Source organism: Antechinus flavipes, chromosome 1, assembly GCF_016432865.1.
Source record: "Antechinus flavipes isolate AdamAnt ecotype Samford, QLD, Australia chromosome 1, AdamAnt_v2, whole genome shotgun sequence".
Lineage (NCBI taxonomy): Eukaryota > Metazoa > Chordata > Mammalia > Dasyuromorphia > Dasyuridae > Antechinus > Antechinus flavipes.
Genome location: NC_067398.1, coordinates 5,330,241 through 5,355,346, shown reverse-complemented (window position 1 = coordinate 5,355,346; position 25,106 = coordinate 5,330,241). Strand labels below are relative to the sequence as shown.

General features: G+C 42.1%; 2 protein-coding genes across 3 annotated transcripts; one reads left to right on the top strand and one right to left on the bottom strand.

Annotated features, from left to right (window-relative positions):
• Positions 1-366: 366 nt before the first annotated feature.
• On the bottom strand, positions 367-12,040 carry PSMA2 (proteasome 20S subunit alpha 2). Its single transcript, XM_051978493.1, has 8 exons — positions 11,909-12,040; positions 5,630-5,706; positions 4,762-4,894; positions 4,176-4,298; positions 3,401-3,482; positions 1,922-1,995; positions 750-807; positions 367-647 (listed from the first exon to the last, which is right to left on the bottom strand). The coding sequence occupies exons 1-8, from the start codon at positions 11,947-11,949 to the stop codon at positions 531-533; spliced, it is 705 nt and encodes a 234-aa protein (XP_051834453.1). The 5' UTR covers positions 11,950-12,040; the 3' UTR covers positions 367-530.
• A 72-nt stretch (positions 12,041-12,112) lies between these two features.
• On the top strand, positions 12,113-16,109 carry MRPL32 (mitochondrial ribosomal protein L32). Of its 2 annotated transcripts, XM_051978516.1 has the most exons (4): positions 12,113-12,354; positions 13,604-13,779; positions 15,258-15,510; positions 15,955-16,109. In XM_051978516.1, the coding sequence occupies exons 1-3, from the start codon at positions 12,213-12,215 to the stop codon at positions 15,501-15,503; spliced, it is 564 nt and encodes a 187-aa protein (XP_051834476.1). In that variant the 5' UTR covers positions 12,113-12,212; the 3' UTR covers positions 15,504-15,510; positions 15,955-16,109. The 2 variants fall into 2 exon arrangements, with proteins under 2 accessions (XP_051834476.1, XP_051834466.1); XM_051978506.1 differs by having other exon boundaries at positions 15,258-15,971.
• The last annotated feature ends 8,997 nt before the right edge of the window (positions 16,110-25,106 follow it).

Below are 25,106 nucleotides of genomic sequence, written 5' to 3'. Positions count from 1 at the left end.
TCCACAGATGAGCACAAAGGCAGACACACAACCAGAAACTGAAGCCAACTTTTGGAGACTGGACACAAAGGGAGACACGCACATGTGTGTGCAGTCTCTCACATATAGATACATACACCCAGAAACCAAACCCAACTTTTGGAAAATGGGCACAAAGGCAAGCAGACACACACACACACACACACACACACACACACACACACACACACACACATGTATACACACACAGATACACAAGACACACTCAAAACACACAGTCACAAAGAAATCACAGGATCCTCTCAAAGAGGGAAGTTAGAAATGGGCTCTAGCTGCCTTTTTTTTCATTGTTTGCTGAAATATGGAGCAGAAGAAGTTCCCAACCACCTGAATTGAGTAGTTTATTAGGATTTATACCTATCATTTTTAAAAACTTCAGTCCATTCAACTATGTAGAAATAAGTATGCAAAAAACAGAAAAACAAAAACATTTTGAAACATTTCAAATTGGGAAATCAATTGAAACTTCGGATAATTCAGTCATTGGAATATTATGCTATGGCAGCCAAGTAATCCTTGACTTCAGTGGGAGTGAGCCTCCTAAAACCTGACTCATTGCAGATGCCAACTTCTATGTTGTCTTCTGTCATTTGCCCTTCAAAACTTTCCTGTGGAAGAAAATAAGTAAACACATGAAACATCAATATATAAGGCTTGTAACAATCAATGAAACTCCAAGCGCTGCCTCCCTGGCTAGAGCGCCAACCAACCTTCAGTGTTAAGATGGCAGTATGAATGGCATCCTCCAACTCCAGATCTTCATTGTATCTAAATTTTAAAAAAAGAACTTAGCAGGGCTGACAAGTCTTCATGAACATTCAAAAACAAAACTCTGAAATGCATTTTGATAAAGACTTCAATAAAATTTACATCAAAAGAATATTACAGGGGCAGCTAGCTGGCGCAATGGACAGAGCACTGCCGGAAACCAGGAGGTCCTGAGCCCAAATCAGGCCTCAGACACATGTGTGTGATCCCTAGGCAAGTTACTTAATGTCAACTGTATCACCAAAATGAGTAAGAATTTAAGAAATCCTTTTAAAAACAAAAAACATTGCAAACTGCTTTGTCACCTCATCAGCGAAATCAAAATAATCTTTCCCCACCATGAGACTCACCTGCATTAACAACTATCCCCCAAATGAATTTCAAATTAAAAACATCTTGTAATAAACATCTTAATCGAATCAAAAAATAAACCTATTATGAAAATATTATGAAAAAATGGGTGTTTTCAGATTGAAAAGGTTTGACTTTGCCAAGTTTAAAGTGCACAATGACCTTTAATTATGAAAATAATTGTGGTCTTTCTGAGTTGAAAACAAAAACACTGAAGAATGAATAAATGAAGTACTCTGAATTATTTGTGCCATTTTTTAAAATGTTGAAATTCCAAAACTGATAACCATTGGTTTCTCTGTAATGTAAATAGATGAAACACATATGATGGTGCAGTGCACAGGGCCAGAAGTCAGGAAGACCCATGGTCAAAGTTGACCTCAGACACTTACTAGCTGTTTGAACCTAGGGAGAACACTTCAGTGTCCCCGCCTTAGTTTCTCCATCTGTAAAATGGAGACAGTAACAGTCCCAATCTCCCAGAGAAGGACTGTTGTGAGATGTAAAGTGCTATGCTTGGTGCCCAGAACAGAGGATGTAGGTACTCAATAAATGCTTGCTCCCTTTCCTCTCCTACTGGAGGATTTCACATACTTTGGCATGACAAGTGGGGACTGGAGGGGGGAAAAAGCATGGAGAAGATGGTGGAAATGCTTAATTTCACCATCATAGCCTAATATGTAAGGCTAGTGATAGGCACATGACTCCCAACTCAGAAGAGTAGCCTTTGCATAGGAAGCCTGAAAAAAGAGAATAGACCCACCTTTTCTCAAGGAAAGTTTTCCCATTCACATAATTCTTCCCCATCGCTGTGGCTTTCCAAGCAAAGTAAGCTCCCTGGTCAGAAGGGGGAGGAAAAAGACGACATTCTTAAATAAAGGAAATTTAAATCTAGACAAAACAATTCATAAAACATGAAGAGAGGACAGAATGCCTACAACTACTGAAGAGATCAGAAAGGTCATCACCTCTTTCTCTAACATGGAAGAGGAGGGTTAGAAAAGGATCCAAAAGCCACAAGGTATAGCAGGCAGGGCACTGGAGTGGGGAAGGTCTGGGTTCAAATCCAGCCTCTAATACTTAATAATCCTATGACCCCTGGCCATATCACTTTCTCCTGAGAAATGGATTGTTTTATATTTAACATATATAAGACTGCCTGCCACCTAGGGCAGGAGGTGAAGGGAAAAGTAGGAACAGAAGTGAGTGCAAGGGATAATGTTGTAAAAAATTACCCATGCATATGTTCTTTCAATAAAAAGTTATAATAATAAAAAGAAAAAAAAGGTTTTAAGAAAAAAAATGGATTGTTTTAAAACTCATAAGATTAAAATAATTGGAAGAGCTTAGACCTAGAAAGAAAAAAAAATACAAATCTATCCCTATGTAAAGAAATCACATGACTCTACCTGCCTCTCTCTCTCTCTCTCTCTCTCTCTCTCTCTCTCTCTCTCTCTCTCTCTCTATATATATATATATATATATATATATATCTCCTTTTAAGTTGAGAGGTGGGAGGAGGGTAGGACTTAAAGCACCAAACAGCTACATATGAAGACATAAATGGTCATTTTATGAATTATATTTGCTTAAATGGAGACATCAATAAAGCTAAGAGCCGGCTTCATGGCATATAGGATCTGAAAGCTCTTACTTGAGAGTCTGGTCATTCAGATGTGCCCAAATTCTACTAGATTCTGAGCCCTGGAAGAGTACCTAAAGGCACAGTAGCATGGCAGGCCAGCTGAGCACACAGAGGTCACTACTCTCAAGTTCCATGTTCCCCCTTAGTATGTTTCCTAAGATAATAAGCATCTTCAGGTTTGAAGACAGTGGGGTTAAAGGCTGTTTCAGCCATCTCCAATTACATCAAAGTAGCGAAAATTAGGAAACATGCAGAGAGGACTCCCACATCTTGCTCATCACACAAATGAGAACACATGGAATAATAAAAGCTTATAATAAATATTTTTAGGAAAGAAGTCATAAATAAATAGCACAGAGTTTCACAAGGTAGCTTAGCTCATGATGATCTCGGAAAGGCAACCAGACATATATGATTATTCCCATTTTATAAACAGCATAGACACTGAACCACAGAAAGATCACAGAGTTTATACATGTAACATCAAAAGTAGCCCAAGTCCCATGCACATCTTTTTTGGTAACATGCGGACGGTTTCAACAATAAGTACATGTATACACAACACTTTAACAGATGCTTCAGCAGTTTGATACTCACAGATGGATCAGATTGAAATAAATAAGGTCGGCCCTCATTCCAACCACAAATGAGCAGTGATACTCCAAATGGACGCACACCACTACAGAAAGGAAAAAGAAAGAAAAATTGGATCAAACATTGGTCAGGCACGGGGGAAATGACACCACTGGGGGAAATTCAACAATAGTTATCCCATAAGCATTCTAAAGACACATACACTCATCAGTCTCGAATAACTCTTTAGAAATGACATTGATAATGTCACAAATGTTACCTTTTAAAAATAAACATTAAATCAATGTTCTGTGCTAAACTAGAAGGTACTGCACCATCTGCTTTTCATTCCTCCAAATAAATGGAATTGAAAATCTAGGGTCAGTTAAAATATGGCAAAAGTTTCAAGGTCTTAAGAAAAGCACAACTTTAACTCAATGCCAATTAGCCAAAAGCTACATTATACATCAGGTGTAAGTGAAATGGTCTCTTTAGATAACACTTTGAATCACACTTGATTCAGAATGTTGGATTTAAGATTCTAGTGTGCTGTGAAAATAAACATGTTTTTGAGGAGCAACAGAAATTGTTTACGGGGGGAAGGGGGGGCAGAGAATTCTCTGCATCTAACTAGCTAAGAATTGAAAAAAAAAAAATCTATGTTTTCCCTAAATGTAACATTTTTGACCCTTCATTAACAAGGAATAAAGTCCCAGTTAAGACCCTCTCGAGCGGCCATTCCAGTTAATTAAACCGAATATTTCCTTCCGACAAGTCTGCTTTCATACTCAGCACTTACCCTGACTGTGTGTACTCTTGCATCACTGACGCCACCCTCTGCACCAGCTGTGCCGTAGGGATGGGCTCGTGGTACACCAGGTAATACTGCTGTGCCAGCTTTCGAGCTCGGTGAACCAGCACTCTGGCAAGCAAGAGGGAAAGAAAGTTAGCTCAGTACCCAGCCTTCTGGAAGGTGGCAAGGAGGGGCCAGCCTGCTTTAGTCTAAGGGATTTTCTCACACAGGAATTTCTCAGGCTAATGATCTCACAAGTCTAGTTCCTATTTCTGTGATAACCTGAAGTTGTAATCATTTAGAATCTCTTTCTTGTCCTGCCAGATGTGGGCTTAAAATATCTCAAATCCCAACAGCAATCCCCAAAGCCCTTAACTCCTAACCCTGAGAAGGGAGAAATGGAGAAGGATTTGGGCCTGGATATACTAAGCATGCAGCTAACTTTCCCCACATCCCAACTTTGCCAATCTCGCCCACCTTTCACCACAAACATTTCTACAATCTTTCCTGTCCGAGGAGATAATAAAACCAGTACAGCCTTCCCATGTTACAGATGTTCAGTCCCCTACCCCACTGCCCTGCCCCTCCAAACCTGTAGTCAGGGCCCATGCCACTGTAGACCAGGCCGATGTGCTTAGTGATTGGCTCCACCTTGTGGACACTCCTTTCATCATACAGGATGGATTTCTGCTTTTTCTCTGTGGCCAGCACTACACCATTGGCAGCTGAAAGGAAACAGTTCTTAATGCTCAGTTGTTCAGAGACCTTGCTCCATTTGTCACAAATGAACACTTCACACAATTTTCTAATTACTCAAGTCCCTTTTTCCCTTGGGTCATACCTTTCCTCGCTGCCTACATTTTGTGAATTCTTCTCCTGGGTTCTCACCCCCAAAGTTATCTTTCTTAACTGAGGAATGAAATCACTTTCCATCGTTACTCAAGCCTGCTGTATTCACAGTAAATTAACACTTTAAAATAATACTGGCATCCTGCATTTTCATCAAAACTTAGTACTCATTAAAAAAACCTCAGTACTCAAAATGAAATTTTAAGCCAACTAGTCATTAAAATAAAAGATAAATGCTCTTAGTGCATTATTTCATTCACTACTACATGTTCAAGAAAAGAATGTAATCATCAAAACTACCAACTCACAAGGAAAATCACATAAAGTTAAAAAAAGAAATGACAGAGAACATTCCAGAGGCCTTAGAAAGGAAATGAAAAGATACCAAAAATTATATACACTGCCTGGGGCTGAAGAAGTTAACTGATGAATCCCACAGATTTAAATTCATATGAGGATTAATATAGCCAAAATGCCATCTACTCAAGAAATAGTTGCTCCATTAAACTAAGTCTAATTATACCAAATATAAAAGTCACCCCATTAGGACCATGTGAAATGAAGATTAAGTCAAAGGAGTTTTAAAGTCACCTGGAACGGTCTCCATTTACCTTTGATTCCAACGGAAGGGGCTCCTCCAGCTACAGCCGCCAAGGCATATTCAATCTGAACAAGCTTACCAGAAGGACTAGGAGAAAAAAAAAGGACACAAGATGCTCAAAATATTCATTGTGTCTAAGCCATTAACAGGGTTAATTCTACTGTGTGAACTACATAACGGTCAAAATGACGTTTTTCTATCACGTTCATGCTTAAAACAGATGGGTCCTTCAAAATGTTTATTGCTATTATAAGATTATTCAAAAAATAAATTCACAAAATGTTTTTAAGAAACTGACATAGGCCTCATTATTCTCAGTAACTTAGCAAAATTCTGTTCTTTTCTATATAAGAGTGACAGTAAAACAGCAATCTGTGCGGACTGCTTCTCAAGGTCTGGTCATGGATAGCCAGGCTTTTACTAGGATCCTTAAATTGTATCTATCCATTTCTGGCAGCTGCGATGCTGTTTCCTGTGAGGCCTCCTCCCCCCTTCTCAAATCTTGCCCAATACACTTGAGTACATCTGCTCAACTGCAAACCTCTCCACAGCATTTCAACAACCTGAATATGAAACTACAAAGTTTTTTTTTTAACTGTAAAAATCAACTCCCAATGCACATTTTATCTGGAGATCACTGGTCTAGAGCATCAAGCCAACTAACTAGAAATGACTCATTTTTACAAAGTTACTACATGTGCCTAAAATATCATTTAATTACCAACACAACTGTTGTGATAAGCAAAAATGTATCAATAACTAACCTTGCAAAGTTACATTGTGAACAACCTCCTATTTCAGTGGCAGTACTTACTGCAGGTGCCCTTACAAAAAAGAGGGTTTTTTAGATTTTTCTCTCTTACATGAGAAGCAACTTTTCATTTTTAAAAACCACTACAACACTAATTTAAAGATAAAAACTGTTTCTAAGGTTTATAAAAAGGAATTCATGGTTATATTTGAAAGAGTTCCTTCACCTAGTTTTAGAAAGGAAAATGATTGTATTTTGAAGTAAAGGAAAAAGCTTTACAAATCTTGTTTTCGGTCCAATAGCAATTACCTAGAAATCTTCTCCCCCTCCTCCAATAGAATACTTAACTACAAAAAACCAAGGAAAAGTCAGTTGTCACATTGAAGCTATTTTGTTCCTAGGTCCTAGTGATTTATAATCAAATCCCACTACAAGGGGAGGCTGACAAGACCTCGTTGGAATTTATTACAATTGTAGTGTTACTCTCTATGAAACATTTTCTCTGGAGAGCCTTGCACGGTGGAGTAGATGTTCCCAGTAAAGATGCCTTATTCATTAAACTTCAATCCATGAGGCCTTCCTGGATCTCTCTTAGAAGTTAAATTGCCCTGGGAAAAATTAAACCCATCTTTCACAAATGCAAACATCTTGAATTTATTGAGCTTCCTTTGTTGTCTTCATATCATCAGTGCCTGACACAAAAGAAATGCTTAATGAATTCAATTTAACTGAATGTTAAGGAAACTTTCATAAAAGATGGCAATGAAAATTACTCAAATAGATCGCTAACATTCATCTCTCCAGAATATATCTGTAGATCATTTATCTAATTGTGAAATCAAGATGTTTTGTTGTTTAAGTACCAGGAGCTGTCGTTTAGGGGGTGGGAATTATGTTCAATGATGCTTGTCAGGAGACCCCAGGCTTTGCTTCTGACATTAGCATTTATCACTGTGGTGATCCTGAACATCGAATCTTTTCTATTTTATTGTACTTGCTTGTTCACCTATGAAAACAAAAATAATTAATATCCTTACTTGTTGAGTTATGAGGATTAAGTGACATAATGTCAGTCTTCCTATAACTTTCCCTTCCTCCCAGAGATACTGGGTCATCTCTGCTGCCTACTATAAACATGCCTTTGGGAGAAAGCCTTCTCCCAATCCTTAAACTAAAAAACAAACAAAAACAAAACCTGATTACCCTATCATTTCCTCAAGCTTGTCTTCCTAAAACTCTTATTCCTTTCTCAAACTTCTGGGAGGGGAAAAAAAAATACTATCTATAGTAATTGCCTTTACTTTCTCTCCTCTGAGGCAATCACTTCCCAATCTCTTGCACAGTTTTCAACTTTATATTCCAAATGAAAAAGTTCTTTCCAATGGTCCCAAAGATCTGGACTACCAAGTCTGAAGGCCATTCCTCACTTCTCATCCTTGGATTCAGCAGCTTTTTATACTGGTGACTATCCCCTCTGGATTTTCTCATGAACACCTTCAATCTCCATCTTTTGTCTTTTAACTGGGAAAATAACCCAAGATTTTGTCTTGCAGCCTCTTCGATTTTCTCTCTACACTCTTCTTTCACCAGCAAGCTGGGGATCAATGATCACCCCTGTACAGATAACTTCCAGATCTACACAGCCATACTGAAGCCTCTCTCCTCAGCTCCAGTTCCCTTCACCAACTGAGGGCCTACACCCACCTCAAATCCAACATGTCCAAACTCACCCCTTCTGCACATCCTATCACGGTCTAGGTTTTTGAAATACACTCTCCTGGTCCTCTTTCTACCTGATTCCTTGTCAAGGAATCCAGAGCCTGCCAACCATGGGTGTCCCTTAGGGCTCTGTCCTGTGCTTTCTATTTCACTTGGTGATTTCATCAGCTCCCATGGATTTAATTATTATGTCTCAATGCTAAGAATTCTCCACTTTGCCTTTCCCTCCCCAGTCTCTCTGCTGATCTTGTCTCACATTTCCAATCGCCTTTTACACATCTTGAACTGGAGGTCCAGTAGACATCTTAAATTTAATCTTCTAACCTTCCTAATGTCTTTATTCCTGTGGAGGACACCACTATCTTCCAACACCACCCTTCCAGTCTCCCAGGCTGGCAACTGTAGGGTCATATCTGATTCCTCACCTCCCCTACTCCCCCCATCTACTGCCAAGGCCCATCAATTTTCCTTTGGAAGAGCAACGCCCCCCGCAACTGCCTCTAGCCCTACTGTTAGCCCTGATCATCTCACACCTAGACCACTGCTACAGCGAGCAGGTGGGTCTGCCCACCCATTCCTACTCACCAGCTACCAAAGTGTTTGTCCTAAATCAAAGCTTTAATAACCACATCACCCCTTTTTCTATTCAGCAAAGTCCACTGGCTTCCTGAAGCCTCCAGAAGCAAACACAAAATGCGCTAATTCACACTCAAGCCCGCCCTCCCCTACTTTTTCAGTGTTCTTATAAGGGATTTCCTGCCACATTCTCCTCAATCCCATGACCCTGGACTCCTGACTATTCTATGGAAGACCTTCCAAATCTCTGCTCTGGCCATTCTCTTTGGTTTCCATGCCTGGAATGCTCTCCCTCCTCCAATGACTACCCTGGCTTCAAGTCCCCACTAAAGTTTCAACTCCCATAGGAAGTCTTTCCCAACTTCTCTTAATTCTGATGCCTTTATGCTTTCAATTATTTTATTTATCCTATTTGTACAAATGTATTTTCTTGGCGTTTCCCCTACACTCCAATGTGAGTCTGTTAAGTCCAGGACTTTTATCTTTTGAAAAGCAATGTACTACTGACTGTCAAAGGCACTATCATCTTTCAAATTGCATAAGTTTTCAAACTGGCTGTCATCTTGACTCTTCTGTCTTACTCACCCTACAGCTACAAGGAGGTACCAGATTTTGTCTAGCTGCCACAACCCACTCAGACAGCCACCACTCCAAGGGCTTCCTCATCTCTTGCCTGGATTGAAGCAATAGCCTTTATTAGAAGACTCTCTTAATCACAGAATTTGAGAGTTGTAAAGAATCTCAAAGGTCAACTGATCCAACCCACATAAATACCTACTTTAAGTTATAAAGTTTCTCCACTGTATCTTATAACAATTAGTGATTCCCCTTCTAATCCAATCTTCACACAGTGGTTGAAATGATTCTCCTGAAGTTCAGTTCTAACCCAGTCACTCTCCTAATCAAACTCAAGAGCATTTATCACTTGCAGCAATTGAAGCCTTGGAGGTCCCTGAATTCAAAATTATCTTCATAATAATTATAAAATACTATTTGCCTAATAAAATATCCCTTCCTTTTCCAACTATTTATCTGGATGAGAATGGATTTTCATCTAATTCAATTAAAATAACTTAATAAAACTGACTAAATACAAAAGCAATTTAAGAATCACCCTATCTTCTGTTAAGTTAGATGTTAAAAAGATTTGTAAAAATATGCAAAATAAAACCACTTCTCTGACTTTTTTTGGGGGGAGTGTAAAATACATTATTTTAAATTTGTTGTTCAGTCACGTTTGACTCTGTAACCAATTTGGGGTTTTCTTGGCAGAGCTACTGGCATGATGGGATTTGAACTGAGGAAGTTGAATTTTCCTAATTTCAGACTTTGTACTCTATCTACTAGGTCACCTGGTTTATTATTACTATGTAGCTTTTTTTTTAATTTATCACTTTTAATTTTTAAAATAATAAATACCTATGTTAATTCACATAATAATCAAAAGTTCTTTGAGGTCCTCAGTGTTTAAGCACATAAGTAGATCCTTACTGATTTTTAAGACTGTAAAATGGTCCTAAGACCAAATGTTTGAGAACTGTTGATCTAAAGGATCAAATATAAACTCCTCTGCCAGACAATTAAAGTTCTTCATAACCTGGTCCCAATCTTTTCCATGCTATATATTATTTTTCCATGGTTCAGTTCAATTGGTCTTTATGCTATTTTTAATACATTCCATTCCATTTTCCCACCTCTGTGCTATCACTCCACACCTGGAGTATACTCCCTTCTCTGTGCCTCTAGGAATCCCAATTTTATTTCAAATCACCCTCAAAGGCAACATGAGCCTCTTAGTGGGCCTCTCCCCTGCCTCACCTAAAAAGTTTCGCTGTATTTACTTTTCTATCTATTTTGAAATAAACTTAGGTAGAACTATGTTGTCCACAGCTTGACAGGAGAGTCTTTCATTTCCCCAGATTCAAGCACAGTGACCACAAAACAGGGAGAACTTAATTCATGATTATGTATCATGAAAAAGCTGGGTAAATAATGCCTGGTGGTGGTATGCCTCATTCTATCCTGTCAGATGTTCCTAAAAAGGTGGGTGAACTAGAGAAAGAACTGATGGAGTAAAACACATTATTTTCACTTTTGTGTGTGTGTGTTTTTCCTTTTGTTGTTTCTCCTTTCACAATATGACTAATGCAGAAATAAGTTTTACATGATTGCATGTGCATAAAAAAGAAAAATCGAAAATTGAACATTGTCCAAAATGCATTTGGAAAAAATAAAAACAAAGAGAAAAAAGTTAGGTGAAAAGTCAATTGTTATAACTCAAACCTTTAATGTAATTTTAAAATATATGGTTACATAATCATTACCTAATATTCTAGAATGGAGCCAAAGGACCTGAACCCTATTGCACTTGAGTCAACAAACACTTGCTAAGTGTCAGGCACCAGGCTTAGTACTGCTTCCTTCTAAAAGGAGAGGGAGGACTGGATCAGAGGTTCTTAAAGACCAATCTTATTGAGACAGAAACTCAATCTTTTCCCCCATCCAAGTTCAGAGGCGCCCATGAATCCAGATTAATCATATTTATGAGCTCCTTAAAGTTCTCAAAACCAAAACCAAAACCAAAACAGGACTACTTTGGTGACACAGTGGATGGGGCAGGGCCGGAGTCAGGACGAGTGCAGTTTCAGACATTCATTACTACGTGAGCCTGGACAGACTAGATAATTTCTGCCTGCCTCAGTTTCCTCATCTGTTCTATGCAAACAAAGACACCCAGGAGGGGGCGAGGGACGGACGCGCCCGCCTAACCCAGTGATTGGCACACAGTGATCGCTACACAAATGTTCCTGGGGCCGCCCCGATCTTCGACCTTCCCGCCTCCCAAAGCTGCCTGGAGGTCCCACCTGGCCCAGCACCATCAGAGCTGGGCCCGGTCGGGATTCGCACCCGGCTCCCGGAGCGGGGAAGGGGACAGGCGCAAGCGTGCTTGGAAGAGAAAGTGAAAGCACCGCCCTCGAAGTCTCTCGGGCCGGGGTCGTCGCTTCTCCGGCTCCGCCGCTGCCCCGCGGCCCCGGCCCCCGGCGTCTCGGGACCCAGACCTGACGGCTCTCACGGTGACTCGGCATGGCCGCCCCCGCGCCGGCCCCGGTCCTAGCCCCGGCCCCGACCCCGACTCCAGCTCTGGCTCTGGCTCCCGAGACAGTCCCGCATGCCTGGCCCCTGACCGTCAGTGGGACAGCCGTCTCCGGCCCTCACCGGCCTGGTCGGCTCGGCAGTCCCTACCTGAAGGTGGTGAGCGAGAAGCTGTAGCCGCGCTCCGCCATCTTGCCCCGCTGCAGCCGGACCGAGGCGCTGCGCCTGCGCAGGACGCCCCGTCCGGGCCCCGCTTCCGCCTGCGCGCCGGCTCCTCATTGGAGACCTTCGTCAGATTCCCGAGGCACGCCGGAACGTGTAGTCTTCGAGAAGGGTGGGCGGGGGCAAAAGGGACTCGCTTTCCCAAGACCCCACGCGCGGGCCTTCCGGCAGGAAGCCAGGCCTCCGCCACTGTCCAGCACGCTCGCTCTTTTCCTCCTTTCACAGGGCAGCCATGGTCATGGCCTTGGCGTGCCTGCGGGTAACCCTGCCCTCGTGGCCGGCGGCTGCCGTGCGCTTGCTACAGAATTGCTGGGCCCGGGTGGAGAAGACGCTTCCCTCGGATCTTTCTGCTGGCTTTCCAGGCCCTTCCTGGGGTAAGTCCTGGTGGGGAAACAGGGGGGCGGGGCCGGGAACGTGCTCGTCGCACGAGGCGATGACGCGCACGCAAGAGAGAAAGAGAGAGAGAGGGCGCTGGAGCGCGACGCAAAATTGCGTGGGACCTTACGCACACGCAGAAGCGGAAGGCAGTACTACGAACTAGTGGAGAAAGTACGAGTGCGTGCATCGCGCATGCGCGTGTTTTGTCTCGCCTGACCTTCTTCCCATCATCCTCTGTGTGATGCTGGGACTAGAGCCTGGGAGAAGGATTTTGAGCCCCATGATTCCCATTTAACAGATGAGGGCAAACTGAGGCACCCTGCTGCAGGATCCCCCTCTGCTCTCAAGGTCTAGGAAATCAGTCCTGTTTCCAGGCTCCGCCTCGATCAGTTTCTTCCCCTTTCCTGACCTTTGAACTATAGGTCATTCTGCCGCATTCCTCCGTACTAGGCGCCCCAGGGCTGAAAGAGACCCCCCCCCAACACTTCTGGGGGGCGGGGTTTGGCCCTCAGGAAGATACCTCAGACCCCGTGACTTGGGCTGGAGAGAGCCTTGAGTGAGCCTGGGAGGAGTTTGTGCCACAGGGGCCGGAGGCGCTGCTCATTGCGGTTCCTTTCTCCCCCCTGCCTTGGTGCTTCCTCGGCCCACCCCTCTTATTGTGAGCTTAGTGGGCTCTGGGCTGCCCTGGCTCCTTAAGTGGGCGACCCCTCCCGCACCACGGCCTTGGGGTCGGGCCAGGGCCACTATCTCAGTGGTGCCCACTAGGAAGGCAGCTGTCTGGAGCCGGCCCGGAGACCGGAGATGAGTTCAAGTGCAGCCTGTGTGCCTCAGTCTCCTCATCTGTCAGCCGTGGATAGCGACTCCCTGGGTGTTGCCCCTGCCCATTCCCTGCTGCGTCCTCCTTGGGGTTCGAGGCTGGATCCAGCCGGAAGGAAGCGGCCCCTTGTGACCCCTGGCGGGTGGAAAGAGGCGGTGCCCTCCTCTGCATCCGAGAAAACCCCGCTTCCGCAGCGGGCCCCTCTCCCGGCCCGGGCTCCAGCCCGCGGTCCTCCCAGGCTTTGCTGGAGATGAGCCCGGCGTCTGTTTCCTCCGCCGCCGCCGCTTCTGGCGTGAGCAGCGTTCACTTTAACTGAAAGGTGCGGCTGCTTTGGGGTTAGCCCTTCTTGGGGCGCAGACGTTCCCAGCATCCTCGGGAATGGGGGGAGCAGAGAGTGAACCCGGCTCTGCCTGCGTTTGCCTTTCCAGGGCCAGCCCTGGCGGGGGCGCCGCTGCCCCTCCAGCCCCCTCCGGATGCGGGCGGGGCGGCCGAGACGCCGGGCCCGGGAGATGGCTTGGTGTGGATGGCGGCCCCCAAGAACAGGCGCAGCATCGAAGTCAATCGGTGCCGGAGAAGGAACCCCAACAAGCTCATTAAAGTAAAGGTAAGAAGGCTTCGGGCTCCCGCTTTCCCCGCCCCCAGCGTGAGAAGTGACTTGAGACTCCACAGCCTGCGGGCGGCGCTGCCTGCCTGTGTGGCTGAGCTCGGCCCTTGTGGGGGGGACCTTTCCTCCCAGGCCGGGAAGCGCAGGGATCGGTCACTTTGAAATCCCCCATAACGCTTTGCATGCTTGAAAATCAATAAGTAGCCGCGGGAGCGGGAGCGGGAGCCGGAGCCGGAGCCGGAGCCGGAGCCGGCCATCTCTGCTCCCCCGCCTCAGAGCATGCGCCCCTCCTCCACAGCAGCCCGGCTTTGGGGTCCTGCCGCTTGGTACAAAGCGTCCCTTTGGGGGAGTCTCCATCCACCTCTGGGTGACTTATAGCAATTTCTCAGTGTTACCTTCTTAGCTGAGGTGAGTCCCTTTTCCCTGGGATTCCTGCCCCCACCAGCTCCTGGATGTCCTCCATGGAGGTTCCAGACCTGAATCTAACTGGCTGCATTCTCCCCCCCCGCCCCCCCTCTCCCATTACCAGCCCCCTGTCCCTGGAAACCGGGACTTAGAAAATCTCTGACCGCACAGGATCATAGGCACGGCGGTCCTTAGTAAGCTTATAAAGCGCGAAAAATGGCTCCCCCAGAGATCTGCTCTCTGGCCACGAACATGGACAAGGAGGCCCCTGAGGTCTCTGAAGTCAGGGGTTCCGTTCGTTGCCCCAAGACCCTGTGCCCCGGACCACCCCAGAGGGGCACTGCCAGCCTTGCTGCCCCTATGTCTCCTGGCCCCTGTGAGGCGGGACAGCCGGTCCTGCTCCTTTTTCTCTGCCTGAAGCTCCTTCCTGTCCAGACTCCTGCATGTTTCATAGACTGCCACAGCTCCACAGAGTGGTCAGCCTGCCATGCCCTCTGTCTCTTAGCCAGAGTGAGAAGGAGGTCTGCTTGTGTCAGTGGCCGAACTCCCTGGCCGTAGCCCCGAGCTGACCATCCTTCCCAGGGTCACTCACGGCCATGAGAGCCCTCGTGCAGCCGGCCCCGCTGCCCTCCACATTCTCTGAGACCCAGGCCCCCGCCTCCCTTCTAGGTCCTGGAGGCTGAGCATTTGCTCTAACAGGCCCCAGCCTGAGGACTCCTCCGGTCTTAGCGGTGGTCCCACCTTCCCAAGGACCTTTTTCTGGTCCTTCCGCCTCCCCTCCAGTGAGTCCAGGCCCCAGGGCGGAGCCCGGCCCTCAGGAGGACCCTTTCTGAAGGCTAGCTGAGGGACTGTAGGCTGGCAGATTTCCCTCGCTGGCCCAGGCTCAGAAGTGGTGCAGTAGCCGCTGCAGAGGCAGGGTCTGACGTGGGGAGGGGCTGGGAGCTTCTGGCCCCGTCCTGTGCCCGGGTTAGGTTCTGGCAGGCGGCCCTGCGCTTGTGGGTGCGGGGACAGGCCATGTTCCCTAAGCAGTTTTTAATCGTTCCCTTCTGCCTGTGGGGCTTCCTGTTTCTCAGAACAACATCGACGTGTGTCCCGAGTGCGGCCATCTGAAACTGAAGCACGTCCTCTGCGGTTATTGCTACAGCAAAGTCCGCCACGAGACGGCACAGATCAGGAGGCAGATGGGGGGCAGGAACTCCAAGGCGCCCACTGTCGAGACGGTGGTCCTGTACCAAGGAGAAACTCCCTCGGCAGAAGACCAGGGCAAGAGGCTCATCGAGCGGGACAGGAAGAGGCCGTCCTGGTTCTCCAGGACTTGATCTGCAGGCGGGTTCCAAGGGGGGCCTTTCGCATGAAAACGGGGGGCTGGAGCTGTTTTGTTTCTCTTTCCTTTCTGTGCTCCTCAGGCAGCATGGCCTAGCAGGTAGGGCTTGGGCTGGGAAAACCAGGGCCAAGCCCCACCTCGGGGGACGCAGCCAAGTGACCCGATTTCTCTGCATCTCAGTTTCTTCTATAAAATTAAGGGATTGGGCTTAATCACAAATCTGTGACAGCACTCCCGATGCCAACTAGATGCGACCTCGGTGCAGAATCAGTGACCTAATGCTGACATTTGCAAGGGTCCGACTTCCTGGGGAAATGTTTATTTTGCTGACATTAATTTATTTGATTTTAAAATTTCTGTGAAATGGGGAAATTCAAATTTTGTCAGAATCACTTTGGGAACGTCAGTTACTTTCACACAATAAAGCCTCTGTCTTCACATGGCAGATGACATGTGGATCGGAGCTATGGCGCGGTTGTGATTTCTTCATCGCCTCCAGCCCCTGACCCCGGTTCGTGTTCTAGATCAGAAAAGGAGAACCTAGTCACCTGGTCTTTCACCGATTCATTCCTTGCTGAATAAATGTCCCTGGTGTCTCTGAGGGCTGCAGTTCCTATGTTTGTAGAAATAACATCTGTCTGTGGATTTTGAGGTGGATGATGGGACCATGGACCTTAGTTTACACATGAGGAAACAGGATCAGAGATTGTAAAAAATTAGCAAAGTCATATACTTGATCAGGTAGAATTTGAACTCAGTTTTGGGGGCACATGCACTTGTTGAGGTGTGACTTGGATGATAGTAGATTTTGGATGGATTTCCTTAACACAGAAAAATAATAGCTGGCATATTATTACATGGTACTTGGAAGGAACTGGTATCTCATCTTACCTTCCCAACAACCATGACTAGTAGATGCTGTTGTTACTCCCATTTTACAAGTGTATAAACTGAGGAAGGCAGACTAAGGGATTTGCTTAGAGTCCCAGCCAGTAAGCAGACAGGATTTGAACTCAGTTCTTAACTCCAGGTACAGCACTATCCCAATTTGCAGATAACACAAAGATAGCTAACAAGATCCCGAAGCATCGCAACAAGCTAGTAATAGGAGATAAAATAAGATGTGACATCTTATCCTTTGCTTCAAAAAACGGATAATTGAGTGAAGGCTTTTGTTAAACACTTAAAGTATTCTAGTCACTATTACAAGAAGGGGAGGCATTATTAACTGTCTTTAAGAGATCTGGGGATTTTAGAAGACAACTCAATGTGAGCCAATCAGGGCGGCCCAAAGCAACAGCCCCATTTTGGTGTCTGGTGAGGGAGCCATCCCTTCCAGGGATAAGGAAGAAGGCAGTCCCCCTGTTCTTGCTCTTCATTGGATTAGATCTGGAAGACTTAGTTCAAACAAGTTCAAAAGGACTTTTGAGTCCATCCCAGAAGAGGGTGGAAAGACCTCAGGATGGGAATGTGGTCGCTTCAGAAAAGCAGAAGGCAAGTCGATTGTCTTCAGCCTTTCATGGAGGGGACAGATAGACATTCTGGTGTCCCTAGCACCCAGCATCAGACGCTATGGGGAAATAATCAATGAACCAATTGAGGCTTGAGATCAGGAAAATATGTTGACAAGAGCTACCTCCACCTGAAGGGAATCAGGGAGTCCCCATGATTGGAGGTCGGACAGCTGAGCCCCAGTGACCACTCATTGCCTGGATCTGGAGCCCAGTTGAGCTGCTTTGGGGGACACGCTTTGGTTTCAATGGCTTCTGAGGTTTTTCCTCTCGAATTGTATTCTATGACTTGGCCACTGTCCCACATGATGTGGTCCTAGAATTGGGTCTTCTCATGTGGCTGCTTAAGCACTGTCCAGTCAAGCAGGCTGATTCCATCCAGCATTCAACACTGTCCTCCAACATGTCCATTGTCTTCTGACCTTCTCCAACAGCGTGGGAAGGAATATTTCTAAAGATCCTTCCAGCTCAGGGCTACCTTTCTAATCAGAAAGGATCAAGGAGGGCTAAGAAAGCCCAGAACTTTGTGGCATCTCATTGGCTTCCCCAGGCACTTTAAGAAAATCGAAATCTGGAGCCCCAAGATAGCCATTGTAACAGCTCCCAGGAGGCATTATGCAACGTGCAGATTGAACATTGTCTCTTTCAAGGAGTTTGCAGCTAAGGGCAATAGGCAGATGGTTTCTCTCTTTAATGTTGTACTTAGCAAAAAAAGAATCCTGTTCAGACAAATTATGTGATCTAGTTCTTGCCCTGAGCTTGTAGTTTCGTAGCCACTCCTCCTGAGTGTCACCCTGGTGCCTCCTACAATGCGCATCCAAAACTCAACCATGCCGGACTTTCCTCACAACTTCCCTGTTTCTGTTGATGTCTTTGCTGGCCATGGAGTCAATCACATTCAAGACCTGTGTCAGACTTTTCACTCCCCCATCCTATCAGTTAATTCTACTCCTGGGGCCTCTGATTCACCCCTTGGTCTTCTTCGCACTGCTTCCCCCTCTGGACTATTAACTTCCCAATTGGTTCAACATCTCCCCATTCTTCAGTGCTTCCTTCACTTAATCTTCTTAATGTACTGGCCCAAAAGCCTGCCATGATGCCCTTTCATCTCTAGGATATATAAAAACTCCCTGACTGAGCACTTAGGGCCCTCCAAAGTGGGATCCCAGCCTCCTCCTTACCACTTTCTTTCAGGCACATTGACCCATTACCTTCTCACCAGACTGGACTTTGAGCCATTCCCTGAGCTTGGCAGATAGCACCTCAGAGCCCTCCCTCATGTCCCGAGTGGGCTCCCACATCATTGCCTTAGAGTCCTCCCCATTAAGGCTCAACTCCAGTGTCCACCTGTCCCCCCCAAGAGGTATTCCTTAAGTCGTTGCTTGGACTCCCTTTTGGCCAGGTTAGGCTCTGTATTGTATTATACTTTCGTGTCCATACGTCATATCCTCCCATGTACAAGGGGAGCTCCCTGAGGGCAGTTATCCCACTAGTCGGATGGAGAACTAAGTCAGAGTAAAGTAGGATGGAGACTGCATAGCATCCCATGCCCCTGCCCAGCCTGTCCGGCACATAGAAAGCACTAGGCCAACCCCATGTTTTACAGGAAAAACCAGGCTTAGCCAGGGGCTCATGCTATCATGAGTGGCAGTTCCTGGATGTGGACCCAGTGTTTGCCGAACCGAACTGGAGCTAAGGAAAATATATTGAATTTAACAAACATTCATGGAAGTCTCTGTTGATGCTTGTGTTTGGCAAGCCCATAGGTGGGGCTGGCAGCTTTGTTCTTGGGTTTTAAAAGAGATTCCTTCTCCCAAATTTACGGTGTCTGCATTAAGCTTCCAAATGTAACGCTTCACCTGGCTCATGTTTTCCAGATGCTAGCTCCTTGATTGCATTGGAAAGAAATGGGGCAACGAGTTTCCAGTGCATAAAAAGACATTGAAAGCAGATACCTATACAAGTTACCCATTTCCTACTTTCACTTTTCACACTGAATTTGATTTTCATTCTCCACTGGGATTTTTCTGTGCCAAACAGCAATTTTCTTTGATAACAAGACCCAAAAAGTGAAATAAAATTATAATCCAAAAATAAACAGAAATGGTTTGTTTTACTCTAAACTAGTTAATGTTAACTACATTCTAGTACATTCTTTGAACGATGTGGAGCTAAACCTTTCATGAACAAAACTAAACACTGGGAAGCGAGGGGCTAGCCAGAGGCCCAAAGGTAACGAGGTCCTCCATAAATGTCTACTATGGGCTTCTGGCTTCCAGGGAATGGAGGCAAAAGAATATGAAAGAAACAATAAAGTATCATTAAACTTCAAAGAACAGATCCATTTTCTCAAGGAGAAAAATCTCAAGAGGAAGAAAGAAGACTGGCCACTACTTAACCCTGAGGACCCCAGCATCTGGCGTAGTGTCTACCACAAAAGAGGCATTTAATGTATGCTTAATCCATCAATTAATTGAATGAGTGCTCAATAGTAACTCTCAAGGTGTTATCTGGGGCTGGTTACAAAGAAATAATTCCAGATACCGTCTGCTCTGGGTCAAAAAAGACATCATCATCATTCATTGTCATCATCACTTTTTGCATGTGATAATTGCAGGATGCAAAAATAAGCATTATTTAATAATGTCTCACTTCATGAATGTATGGTTAAAAACTTTTATCTTATTCTGACATTGTATTCTTACAAAAGGCACTATTTATAACGGATCTAAGTACAAGATTATAGAAGAGTTGGTCACATTATCAAATTACAATTACCTTGAAGAAGGAGCAACCAGAGATTATATGCATTTTGTTTTTAAGGCTTGTCATAATTGGGTCAACTGGAGTCCAACTAGGTCTAAGGAAAGAAATTTCTTTGAAAATTAAAATTATCTTTATTCAAATTATTTGAGATAATTCTTTTTCCATAATGGGTCCCTGCAATTTTTATCTTTTGGCTGTGGGAGAGCAATCTATATAAGAAAATAGATGGAAAAAACTTCCAAGTTTGATAGTTTTGTAAAATTAACTCAAAGGAAATATATTGGTGATGATGATTCAACATAGCATTCAACTTTTTTAAAATTTTATTTTTTATGATATTTATTTTTTTCTAGTTCTATGTAAAGACAAATTTTAACATTTAAAGTTTTTAATTCCAAATTTTCTCCCTCCATCTTTCATCTCCCCCTTCTCCAAGACAGTAAGCAGTTTAATGTAAGATAGATGTACAAGCATATAAAAAAATTTATATTAGTCATGTTGTGAAAGAAAAAACAGACCAAAAGAGGGAAAACTCATGGAGTACCAAATAGCATTCTTGAATGTGTATTCAAATTCCATCAGTTCTTTCTCTAGATGTGAATAGCATTTTTCTTCATGAGACCTTTGGAATTGTCTTGGATCACTGTATTGCTGGGAATAACTAAATCATTTATAGTTCATTGTACAATTTTGCGATTACTGGGTACATTGTTCTCATTCTAGTATACAACTTTTGATAATGATTGATTTTCTTTTCTTTCTTTTTTCCTTCCTTTTGTTGTCTTCCCCTTTCTCTTCTCTCTTTCCTTTTTTTTCATTCCAGCCAACCTCTCTTCTTTTTCTTCTTTTCTTCCTTTCCTTTCTTCCTTTCTCCTTTCATGTGTGTGTGTGTGTGTGTGTGTGTGTGTGTGTGTGTGTGTGTGTGTCTGATCTAGGTTTTTTTTTCAAATATATTTCCAGTTACATGTTAAAATTTTTTGTAATTCCCCCGCTTTTTTAAAATTTGGATTTGCAAATTCTCTCTTGTCCTTCCTCTCCCCTTCAATGAAAAGGAAAGCAATTTATTATGTTATACATGTGCAATCATGCAGAACATTTCCATGTTATTAAAAAAAAAACATCAAAAAGAAAAACAAAACAAGAAAAGTAAAGAGAGTTTTTAAAAAATCTGCATTCAAAATCCACTAGTACTTTTTCTGGAGGTGGATAGCATTTTTCATCATGAATCCTTTGGAATTACCATAGATCACTATTTTGCTATCCTAAACTATTTTGCTAGTTGATCATTTCACAATGGTGCTGTTACTATGTAAAATGTTCTGGTTCTGCTCACTTTACTTTGTATCAGTTCATGTAAATTTTTCCAGGTTTTTCTGAACGCATCCTGCTGTCTTTTCTTATAACCAATAGTATTCCATCACAATCATACTGGGAATAACTAAATCATTTATAGTTCATTGTACAATTTTGTTCAGCCATTCCCCGATTGTTGGGCCTACCCTCAATTTCCAATTCTTTGTCAACACATGCAAATGATACATATTTTTGTATGTAAAGGTTCTTTGAATTATTTAAAACCTTTTTGGGTTTCAGACATAGTACTGCTGTTGCTGGGTCAGAGTGTGCACAGTTTTGTAGCTTTTTGAGCATAGTTCCAAATTGCTTTCCAGAACTGTTGAGAATCAATTCACAACTCCAAAAATAGTGCATTAGTACCCCAGTTTTCCTATATCCCACCAGTGTTTGTCATTGTCCTTTTCTATGTTAGCCAAATCTGGTAGGTGTGAGGTGGTATCAATTGTTTCAAATTGTATTTCTCTGATTAATAGTGATTTAGAATTTTTTTTTCATATAACTATAGATAGCTTTGATTTCTTTGTCTGAAAATTGCCTGTTTATATCCCTGGACCATTTATCAAATGAGAAATGGATCTTATTTTTATAAATTTGGCTCATTTTTCTATATATTTAGGAAAAAGTGAGGCCTTTATCAGAGAAACTTGTTGTATTTCCTACCCTCCCTTGTTTCCTGCTTTGCTTCTAAATTTAGTTGCATTGGGTTTGTTTGTGCAAAACTTTATTAATTTCATGTAATCAAAATTATCTATTTTACTTCTTGTAATCCTTTCTATTTCTTATCCATAGATTTTAATCTTTTGTTCTTCCTTGTGAATTTTATTTTTTTCCTAACTCTACAAGATAATTCTTTGGTAATTTGATTGGTATAGCACTAAGTAAATTAATTTAGATAGAAATGTGATTTTTATTACATTGGTTCAACCTGTCCATGACCAATGAAAATGCCTTCAGTTGTTTAGATGTATCTTTATTTGTGTGAAAAAAGGTTTTTGTTTTTTTTTTGGAAATAATCCACAACTTTATTTATTTTTTATTTTTTTAATATCTTTTTATTTACAAGTTACATGTATGGGTAGTTTTACAGCATTGACATTTGCCAAAACTGTTGTTCCAATTTTTCCCCTTCTCCCGCCCCCCTTCCCTAGATGGCAGGATGACCAGTAGATGTTAAATATATTAAAGTATAAATTAGATACACAATAAGTATACATGACCAAACCGTTATTTTGCTGTACAAAAAGAATCGGACTCTGAAATAGTGTACAATTAGCCTGTGAAGGAAATCCAAAATGCAGGCAGGCAAAAATAGAGGAATTGGGAATTCAATGTAATGGTTCTTAGTAATCTCCCAGAGTTCTTTCGCTGGGTGTAGCTGGTTCAGTTCATTACTGCTCCATTGGAACTGATTTGGTTTATCTCATTGCTAAGGATGGCTAGGTCCATCAGAATTGGTTATCATATAGTATTGTTGTTGAAGTATATAATGATCTCCTGGCCCTGCTCTTTTCACTCAGTATCAATTCGTGTAAGTCTTTCCAGGCCTTTCTGAAATCATCCTGTTGGTCATTTCTTACTAAACAATAATATTCCATAATATTCATATATCACAGTGTATTCAGCCATTCTCCAATTGATGGGCATCTACTCAGTTTCTAGTGTGAAAAAGGTTTTACAACGTTTTTTCTTCTTTTTTATTGAAGTTTTTTTTTTATTTTCAAAACATATGTAAGGATGATTTTTCATATTGACTCTTGAAAAACCTTGTGTTCCAATTTCTCCCTTCTTCCCCCCATTCCCTCCTCTAGATGGCAAGTAATCCAATATATGTTACACATGGTAAACATATAACATTTTTTCATATGACTATAGATATGTTCATATCTTTTGACCATTTACCAATTGGGAAATATTTTCATAAGTGTGACTGTGTTCTCTACATAACAAATGTGGTCTTGATACCTAAATTGAGGAGAGCAGAAATAGAGAAAGAAAACGATAGGCCAATTTTCCTAATAAATATTGATACAATTTTTAAAAATTATTAATATACTATTTATACTAATATAAATGTTGTAAATTACTATTGATCAGAGAAATAAACATTGAAACAACTTTAAGCTACCACCTCACATCAGAATGGCAAATATGAAAAAAGGGGGAAAATGTTGGATTTTGCAGGGGATATGAGAAAACTAGAACATTAATGCATTGTTGGTGGAATTGTGATCCAGTCATTCTGGAGAACAATTTGGGATTATGTCCAAATGACTATAAAACTGTACATATGCTTTGTATATCCAAAAAGGTGGGAGGGGAAGGACCTATTTATACAAAAATATTTATAGCAGCTCTTTTTGTGGTGGCTAAGAATTGAAAATTGAGGGGATGCCCATCAATTAGGAAATGGCTAAATAAGGCATAATAAGCAGTGCTATCTTAGGGAGAGGGGAAGTGAGGGAGGGAAAAAATTTTATAACAAAATCTTACTAAAATGAATGCTGAAAACTATCTTAGATGTCTTTGGAAAAATAAAATATTATTGAGAAAGTTTAAAAAATGACAAGCAGGATGATTTCAGAAAAAAAAAAAAAAAAACCAGACTTACATGAACTGATACATCGTGAAATGAATAGAACTAGGAGGACATTGTATATAGTACAAACTATTATATGATGAACTGTGCATAATTTAGCTGTTCTCAGCAATACAATAATCTACAACAATCCCAAAGGACTATTGATGAAGCATGTGATTGAATACAGACTGAAGCATGCTATTTTTCATTTTCTTTCATTTTCTTTCCTTTTATTTGAGTCTTCTTGTATAAAATGACTAATATGGAAACATTTTATATAATTGCACATGTATAACTTTACCATCTCAGGGAGTGGGAAAAAAAAGAGAGAGAATTTTGAACTAAAAAGTTTAAATAAAAATGCTAAAAATAATTGGGAGTGGGGAAAGACCACATTTGTGTCATAAAAGGAATTTGGTAGGACTTTTTATTTATCTATTTTTTCCAAATGATTTAATTGTTCCCTACATGTCTGGTAGAATTCATTTGTAAATTTATCTGCCCCTTGTGACTTTTTTTTTTTTTCCTGAAAGGGTTCATTGATGGCTTGTTCAATTTCTTTTCCTAAAATAGGGTTTTAAAAGTCTTCTACTTCTTCAGTTTATCTGGGCAGTTTCTATTTTTGTAAATATTCATCTATTTCACTTAAATATTCAGTTTTGTTGGCCAAAATAACTTCTGATTATTGCTTTAATTGTATCTTTATTGTTGGTATATTCACCCCTTTTCTTTTGATGATGACAATTTGATTTTTTTTTTTAATTTTCCAAAAATCACATTAATCAATTATTTATCTATTTTATAGTTTCCCCCACAAAACCAGCTCTTATTTTTATGTATTAACTCAATTGTGTTTTTTTTAATTTTATTAATCTCCCTTTTGATTTTCAGGATTTTCATTTTGACATTTAATTGAGGATTTTAAATTTATTTTTTTTAGTTGTTTTTTTTTTAAATTCCATGACAAATTCATTTATCTGCTCTTTTTCTCTTTCATGTACACATTTATAGATATTAATTTCCCCTTAAGTATTACTTAGCCACATACCACAAATTTTGATATGTTGTCTCATTATTGTCATCTTTGGTGAAATCATTGATTATTTCTATAATTTGTTTTTAATCCGTTCTTTATTTAAGATTACTTTATTTCATTTCCAATGAAATTTTTAACCTATGCACCCACAATTTTTTATTTTAAGTATTTTTATAGCATTATGTGTGTCTGAAAGGGATAATTTTAATATTTCTGCTTTACTGCATTTGTTTGTGAGGTTTTATGCCCTAATACATGGCCAGTTTTTGTAAAGGTGTCATGTACAGCTGAGAAAAAAGTATAGTACTTTCTATTCCCATTCAATTTTTTTCAGAAGATATCATCTCTAAT